This window comes from Scatophagus argus, chromosome 13 (genome assembly GCF_020382885.2).
Source record: "Scatophagus argus isolate fScaArg1 chromosome 13, fScaArg1.pri, whole genome shotgun sequence".
In the NCBI taxonomy this organism is placed as follows: Eukaryota; Metazoa; Chordata; class Actinopteri; family Scatophagidae; genus Scatophagus; species Scatophagus argus.
In genome coordinates, this window is record NC_058505.1 from 7,455,940 (window position 1) to 7,463,974 (window position 8,035).

Sequence of the window (8,035 nt, forward strand, 5' to 3'; positions counted from 1 at the left end):
TTAATTTTTCAAAAAAGGTTTTATTTTCAAACAAAGCGAAATGGATTATGTTGGTCTTGGTGATGTTTAAAGCAATACCTTTTCCATGGTTCACACTAAATTAAATGATACATGATTACACAGGATCAGGCACTGAATTTAAAAAAAATAAGAAAAAAAGATGCTGGCTTAGTGCTGACCGTCAGTGTGGAGTAAATACATCACATGGCCAAATGTATGTGGACAGCATTTTATTCCTTGTGCTGTTTTACTGGCACTGGCTAGGGTTACAAATACACTTTCCGGTTACAAGATGACAATGTCCATATGCACAAATCGAGGTCTGTGAAGAAATGTTTTTCTCCATTGGGTAATTAACCATGAACTCAACCCCATCCAACACACTGAAACTGTGAGCCTTACATCCCAACATCAGGGTCTGATCTCACTGATGATCCTGCAGCCAGGCTCCAAAATCCAGTGAAATGCCTTCCACACTTAGTAGGCAGTGGATGAGTGCTTTATAATGTTTGAGTGTTCACATGCTTTTGGCCATGTGTGTCCTAAATGCCATATGGAATACTGAATAGCCGGTACATAACAATGAGAGGAAGAGGACAACTTGCTCCTGGGTCTCAGTAAATTTTCTGACATTGGATAGACATTTGGCTCTTGCAGCTCTATTTAGCACTACTTGTGGATGCTTTAAGGGGATCTACATACTGTGCCACAAATCAAAGCACCTCTGATCCTTTCGCAGTGTGAAAGGTTACAGTATCTTGAGGAGCAGATAATTTCTGTCTTTGACCCAGAGAATGAATCCAAGCTGTTCCCAGCACCAGTGCAGAAAACCAGCGTCCTTCTGTTCTCTGTGAGCAGAGCTCACTCACACACATCACATCAACAATAAATAGATAAGCCCCACATTTGAAATTTTTTGTACACTTTGCAGTTGCTCACAGAGCAACGCATAGAGCACGATATCTCAGACTTTGTACCTCTATTCTGCCAGGGCAAGATTTTTCGACTGGATCTTTGATAAGTGGTCTGATATACAAGCTTCGATCTTGTCACACTGGGCCAGGAAATCCTATTGACAGAAAATAATCACACTCAAGTATATTAGTCAGTTTTCTCTGTGATTTTCAATGAAAACATCTTGATGACACCGAAAAAGGGTTTACCTGCACTGTCTTTACAAGTCCCTTTTTCTTCATTCTGCAGTCACTGAAATTTTCCGGGAGAGTCTGTTAAAAGAAGCAGTTTGTAACATATAACATATGAAAAAAATAAAAACAGACACCTGAACCTAAATGAATTACCATAGCATCAATCTGCTCCAGGATCTTCATGAACTGCTCAGCTGCTATTTTCACTCTGTGGTCTAGTTTACCCAACGCCTCCGCTTGGAGGTCTTTGGCCAGGAAGCCCTGTGGACCAAATGGGTGACAATCCAAGATTTGTTTTTAAAGACATCGACCAATACAGGAACATTTTCCCCCTTAAAAACCACAACTGATTGCTTACATTCTTGAGTCCAGTCAACTCCCCGTCCACCTTCTCCAGCTTTTTTGCGGTTTGTTCCACAGATTTCTCAATGTCTTTCAGCTTCTTCAGTTCAGCTTCTTCCTCGGGACTGTTCTGTTTGTAGATTACTGTCAGTATTTGGTTAAATATACAGTCACAAGTCATAGACGTCACACATGAAGAGACCTTACCCGCTTTCCAATCATCATGAGTTTGCAGCCTTCTTTGAGTCCATAGTTGGACAGACTATCCTCCATGTCCTTTAGTGATTTTCCTGAAATGCCAGAATGGACAGGGCAGAGTTTGAGCTGGTTATATGTTCAAACTCACTCAGCTGTGAGAGAAAAGGGAGAGCTGGACTCTACCTTTAAAGATGATTTTCTGTGAGGATTGTGGAACTCCAGTAGCTTGAGTGAGAGCATCTGATAGATCTTTGACAGTGGGGCCCTTGCTATCATCCTGGCCAGTTAATGTGATGCTGTGTTTAGTAGATCCTAAAGTGGGAGAAAGAAATTATAGCTGCATAAGCACATCCCTGTGTGGGCATCACTGAGAGATGTTTTTTTTCCCTCTCAGGTGTATTATGTCAAGCTCTAAACGTACTTTAAACCTTAAAAACGAAACCTAGTTGAACTGAATCATAAATTAGTATATGTTAGCCTTAAGGCTATGACGTTACGACGTCTTTGAGCATGCTCTGGATATCACAGAAATGCTGCTTTGCAGTAATTTCCAATAACTTTTAAGTTAAAAAAAACTTGATTTGAACGAAATTTGATTGTAATAAACTCAATCTATGTCAATGTTTTATTCAATATTTATTTATTTATAAAGTATATTGAACTGAAATAAGTTAGCGTAGCAATAGAAATGAGTTACCGGCAAACAGTAAGATTACATTAGCTAAGTATTTCCTAGCTACTCGATTGATGTCGATTGTTACTAAATGTTATGTCTATACATCATCTGATAATAACAGTGTAATATCATGCAAAATTTTGTTACCGTATGCAACTGTCACTGTTAGCGTTTGCGCTGACATTATGCTTTTCTCGCGTCTTTTAATCACAGCATGAATCCCACTGCTAACTGTGGCTGAATGCTAACTACTTCCGGGACAGACAGGAAACGGTTTTTCTAACGGTTTGTTTATTTGTTTATCTATTTATTTACTTTACCGCTGCTTGTGTGTTGCTTGTTATTTGGACATTGCACACAATCGAAAAAAAGTACACACAAAACTGAACATATCAGTAAAATCACCCGTAAGTATTTAAGAACAAACGTACATAAAAAAGCACAAACCTATTGTGAGTTTTCTACGCATTCTTGCTTTCAACACCAATGTCTGGTGCCCTGTTGCTATCGGCAAACATGAACAAAAGTCTTCACTGTCTTCATTGAATAATATGAAAGTCCCTTTGATGGACTGTGCAACTAAATCACCTGGCTCTGTGGCGCAATGGATAGCGCATTGGACTTCTAGTCAAGCACTTGAGAAGTGATTCAAAGGTTGTGGGTTCGAGTCCCACCAGAGTCGGACTTTTAAAAAATAAAAGAGAATTTGTTGACTTCCCTCGATCAAAACTTTACTCAACATGTTGTGTACTCTGCGTTTCAAATGATGTCATTGTGAATATGGACTGTGATTATAACAAGAGTGCGCTCTGAAGATTTTTTGTCTTCAATGTCATCAATGTATCCAGGGACATAGATACAGATTAGCACTGAGGATATTATTCACTGCTACTTTTGGATGTTTTACAGGGATGTACATGTGCCACTCCTGATCCTTTCATAGTCTGACTGTAGTTAGGTTACAATATTTAGTGGAACACTTCATATCTGTTTTTAACTCAGGATCTAAAAGCCATTTAGTACATTTTACAGTGTTGGAATAGTTTTTGACTCTGGGCAAAATTTACTGGGGAAATGTTTGGGTGTGTGCAGCTAAATAAGAGCACACAAGGGTCAAAATGCAGGTTAAATTGATCCTATACAAATAATGATTAACCACAACACATTAATGGTTGTTCACCTCCTAATAAAGGAGCATTATTCTGCATTCTCTTGGCCAGCAGTGTAAAATTCAAGGTCTCAAATGTACCAAAGAAAGAAAGGAAACAAATAAACAAAACTAATGTGAAGAAGTTTTTAAAAAACCCACAAAAAAGCAGAATGAAACACTGACAGGATTCGGTAAGATTAAATTAAAACATTATTTATTTTGCATGTTTCCAACAACCTGCACACAATGGAGCAAGCTCAGTGGGAATCATCTCCACTTTTGAGAACCCAAACAAAATGGTAATGACCAAACAACACACAAAACTAGAATGAAAACAAAACAAATAAAAATAAATTATTACTCAGTAACACTGGCGATGAACGGAACTGATGAATGTTAGGGGGACAGAAGGGACAAAAGGGGAATAACGTTTTTTTAAAAAAGGTTCAATTATGTTACAAGGCCACATGCTAGCACGGTAGTGGTAACAATTACGCAACCCAACACAGCCTCAAAGTCGTAGTGTTCTCAGGTCGAACGGTTTGCATGTATAAATGTTACTCTACATATAAAAGTGTTTTCAGTTGAAGTGCAGTTGCTTTAATCCATCCTCTGTTTATGAGGCGGGGATCTGCGGCAGGCCGAACTCATCCACCAAAACACCATCCTGAAAACACAAGAAGAAAACTCTTAAATTACTCCATTTGCAAGCAAGCAGAGCTCTTAAACACACACAAACTTGCAGTTCGATTGTGATTATTCTGTCAGCTGGTTCATGTTAAGTAGAATGGTACCAGAGCTGCCTGTGTACAGCTTCAAAGACCCACAGTTTCACACATTCTAGCCCATTTATTGCAAAAAACACTGATAAATAAGCACGTTTCACACTGGTAATCAATCGCAGTCAACAACATGTTTCCACTTCTAGACAGTCTGTCAGTCTAGACTCTAGACTGACATCTGTGCCTTGAGAAAAGCATCCACAGACCACATGAAAGGGATAACATGAATGCGTTCCCAACACTGCATGAATGCACAGTGTGCTTTTGGGATACGTTTAGCAATAACAATGTTAATAATAATAATAACACTAATGTGGATGAAAATGTGATAACTGATGATAAATGTTACTGCTGTTGGATTGTTCAGTTTACTCTGATACCGAAACGCATTGGAACAAGTGGGGAAAGGTGGGGAAAACCTGAAAGATTTATGGTATTTTATGGTATGGTATGGTATTTATGGTATTGTCTGAAAAATGTGTAGACTTCATGCTGTAAATGTGAAGCATGCAAAAATGCTAGAATGATTATTTCTGATTTCACTTCTACGTATTTTAAGTAGTGTAATACTCCAATCTGAGCCTCAGGTATAATAATGTCAGCTACACTGATGATGACGGCTCCACAGTGCTCTGAAGACCGTTACCTTGTTTGTCTTGCCATCACTGGGGATCCCCTCGGGAATAGACGGGGCAGCTGAGGCCTCGTCCAGGTAGGAGCTGTCATCATCCAGCAGCAGCTCATCGCCCAGTGCGTCCAGCTCTGAAACCACAGTTACACTTTCACTGCAACGCCGTGGACACTTACCAAAAAAAAAGCTGAGATGAAGAATGAAGATTGCATTCATTTTCTTTTCCTTAACAAATGAAGGTGCACAGAAGGTGAATGAATAGTAAGCACCTCAGAAACAGTCTAGTATACCTGCTTCAAGATCGTCCTCATCTATGTCTGGAGTGCCGTAGCTCCGGCTCAGGGCCTCCTGTACCTCGTTGGCGTCCTCCATCATGTCCTCCAGTTGATCCTGTAAATCCTGAAAGTTCAAATACAAGTGATCATTTTAATGTCGATTACACCTTATTAAAATGTTGATTTTTAAACTTATGGCCTCAAATGGTATGAAGTCCTAGCAACAAAAAATCACATATCAAAAGAAAGAGTGGTGTGGTATATAACAAACATACATCAATCTGATCAAGTTTGACGTCCTTGTAAGCCTTTTTCATTTCCTTTGCACCAATCTTCATGGCCTCCACCTGGGAGCAGAAAATACATCACACAAGGCACAAGGTCAGCACTGGTAAAATAATCTGTCACTATATTTCCAGGTACGCATGCCATGCTCTCAGCCACTTCTAGGAACTATTGATGATTATATGCCAAAAAAAGACTGCATGACAAGAAGACAAGAAGTTATGTTTATTATAACTTAAGACTGCAGTTTTGAGAGCTCGAAAACCTACAACTGACCCAAAAAGCTTAGTGTTTCTATCAGGTTGAGTGTCTCTTACTGTTGTTTTGGTGTCCTTTAACGTCTGGATGGTGTAGTTTGCTTGCTCCATGTTAAAAGACTGCTGAGCCAGCTGCTCTCTTTGGCCTTCATACCTGTGTAAAACCAAATGCAGTTTGTATTGTGCAGTCTTTTTAAAATATCAGCCCTTATCAGAATCCTACCAACCTACATTTGATTTGTTTTTAAGAATCACAATATATTAACTGATATTTGTGACATAAGCAAATGTTTTTGATAATAATTCCCTAAATTTGATTGTTCAAGAATCATGACCAAGACATGAAATAAATGAGACATTTGACGATTGAAAACTAATTTCTCTCTGATTGTAGGGGTGACACAGATAAACATACCATATGCTTAACGTATAGAGCATTTTTGTGTAGAAATATCTGGATGCAGGACTTGTATGCACCTGTGTACCTGTGATGAAATGTGTCAATAGCATCATCCATGCAAACAGACCAGCCAGCCTTCAGTTCTCATATGCCTGACATATCAAAGTGTCATAGTTATACAGAGTAGGACTCACATTCTCTTCTGCTTCAGGACTCTCATCGCCTTCTGTTTCACCATGTTCTGTATTCACAAGGGAATAAATAAAACTTCAGTTTGCCGTTTTAACAATCGTGTGATCTTCAAAATGTAACCTAATGTTGACACGTCGTGTGTTACCTTCGAGGGCCCATCTCTCATCTTTTTCATCTGATCCTTGTACTTCATGAGTTCAGCGTCTAGTCTGCTAATCTTCTTCTCTATGGACTCTGCTCTGGCATCCACCTGAGTGAGGAGGAGATCAGTTTGAGGCGTAATGACTTCCTGCATCCATGCATATTTAACAACGTGTTAAAATGCCCTGCCTGTGTGTGTACTGTGTGTTTGAGGAAAACAGATTGCTGGATAGCCGCAGGGCTGTAAGCCAATAAAATAATTGACGGTTGTGGTTAACAAATGCCTCTCGCCTTCGCAGTCTAAGTCAAAAGGAAAAAGAAATAACATTAGATGTCACTAATATCAGTGATGGTGTAGTGGAAAATGTCAATTAGCTGTAGCTTGATAGCTAGCTAGTGCGGTTTGCTGGTTTGGCTTCTCTTTTGTGACCATGCTAGCTTGGTAACGGCACCGTTAGGTCACATAATACAGACATAAACAACAATACAGCCCAGCCTGACAGCACTCACATTCCCGATACAGTCCGACAAATTCGGCGGAGGCGCTTTCGGTTTTCCGCGTCCGAATATTCTGTTCATCTTCTGAACTTTTCCCGGCCCCTAGCCTTTAGCTTTCCTTTGAATACAGAAAAAGCATCAAAACTAAAAGGATTTTCTCATTGGAGACACCCGGAAGTAACGGTTCCGACGCAGAGGGTTGCTATTGGTTGGCGTAAACAGTTGAGACCAATGAGAGATTTAGCACGCGGCTGCCCCCGCGTGGAGAGCAGCCTCAGTGCAAACCTATTGTCCCCACAGACAGCGAATAAATCAGTCAGTCTTTGTTGTTACACCTCCTCTCTACAGACACGGTGGCATTAAAAATGGCTTTTTTGATTTTACAAGACAATCTACATGCTTATTAATATTTATGGATGGACACATTAATAATAGCAACGCATCCTTTGTAGAGGGTCTATAAGTTGCAATTAACGTCTTTATTGAAGATGAATGAATTACTTGCTAATGCTTTACCTACAGTTATCAGTTGTGCAAGGAGTATTTGGTAAAGTACCAATGCAACAATGTGAAAATACTCTATTAAAAAGGTCCTGATACTTAAATGTGTAAGCACCATTTCACTGTTGTATCTAGTTAAGGTGGACCTGCTTTTACCTGCTTTATATACCAGAGGTATATAAATCATGTAGCCGGGGTTCCCAGGATTGGGCCTTACAGAGGTTCACAAAGTTAAAACGTGGGGATGATTAATTGTGTTGGAAGAATGACAGTTTTGCTACAAAATTTAGATTTATGTTATGAAACTTTTTTACTGAGTTGAAGGCCCCAGGTAAAGCTCTGTTTTTTTGCTAATGGTCACAAGGCAAAAAGGTTGGAAACTGGTGCTACTTTATAATGAGGCACCTTGTAATTCATGGTTTTATCCAGGATCCGGTCACTAATGCTTTACAGTTAGAAGGAGGGCGATCTGTGACATTAAGGTCAAAACATAGTGGGTTTTGACAGTTAATTCTGATACACGTTATGCTTTTCACAACTTGGCAACCTTCTCATTAAT

General features: G+C 39.5%; 2 protein-coding genes and 1 non-coding gene across 3 annotated transcripts; 1 reads left to right on the forward strand and 2 right to left on the reverse strand.

The window, feature by feature from the left end:
- Positions 1-2,632, reverse strand: bag1 (BCL2 associated athanogene 1). The gene is made up of 7 exons (XM_046408954.1): positions 2,512-2,632; positions 1,872-2,000; positions 1,698-1,780; positions 1,507-1,620; positions 1,302-1,409; positions 1,164-1,226; positions 1-1,069 (listed from the first exon to the last, which is right to left on the reverse strand). The coding sequence occupies exons 1-7, from the start codon at positions 2,546-2,548 to the stop codon at positions 980-982; spliced, it is 624 nt and encodes a 207-aa protein (XP_046264910.1). The 5' UTR covers positions 2,549-2,632; the 3' UTR covers positions 1-979.
- Positions 2,633-2,954: 322 nt separating this feature from the next.
- Positions 2,955-3,046, forward strand: trnar-ucu. Its single transcript is given in 2 exon segments — positions 2,955-2,991; positions 3,011-3,046. It is a non-coding gene; the product is annotated as a tRNA-Arg (tRNA).
- Positions 3,047-3,706: 660 nt separating this feature from the next.
- chmp5a (charged multivesicular body protein 5a) lies at positions 3,707-7,266 on the reverse strand. Its single transcript, XM_046409559.1, has 8 exons — positions 6,988-7,266; positions 6,482-6,586; positions 6,339-6,385; positions 5,805-5,898; positions 5,478-5,549; positions 5,218-5,326; positions 4,943-5,058; positions 3,707-4,181 (listed from the first exon to the last, which is right to left on the reverse strand). The coding sequence occupies exons 1-8, from the start codon at positions 7,054-7,056 to the stop codon at positions 4,131-4,133; spliced, it is 663 nt and encodes a 220-aa protein (XP_046265515.1). The 5' UTR covers positions 7,057-7,266; the 3' UTR covers positions 3,707-4,130.
- Positions 7,267-8,035: the final 769 nt, after the last annotated feature.

Bases quoted from the DNA above. Each gene is read 5' to 3' on its own strand.
- chmp5a (XM_046409559.1), bottom strand. From the start codon at position 7,056: ATGAACAGAATATTCGGACGCGGAAAACCGAAAGCGCCTCCGCCGAAT. The intron at 5,059-5,217 runs GTATACTAGACT...CTGTGGTTTCAG, and splicing joins TGAGGACGATCTTGAAGCAG to AGCTGGACGCACTGGGCGAT. The intron at 4,182-4,942 runs GTAACGGTCTTC...TTGTGTTTTCAG, and splicing joins GTGATGGCAAGACAAACAAG to GATGGTGTTTTGGTGGATGA.
- bag1 (XM_046408954.1), bottom strand. From the start codon at position 2,548: ATGTCAGCGCAAACGCTAACAGTGACAGTTGCATACG. The intron at 1,781-1,871 runs GTAGAGTCCAGC...CTGGCATTTCAG, and splicing joins ACAGAAAATCATCTTTAAAG to GAAAATCACTAAAGGACATG. The intron at 1,410-1,506 runs GTAAGCAATCAG...TTTGGTCCACAG, and splicing joins AGTTGACTGGACTCAAGAAT to GGCTTCCTGGCCAAAGACCT.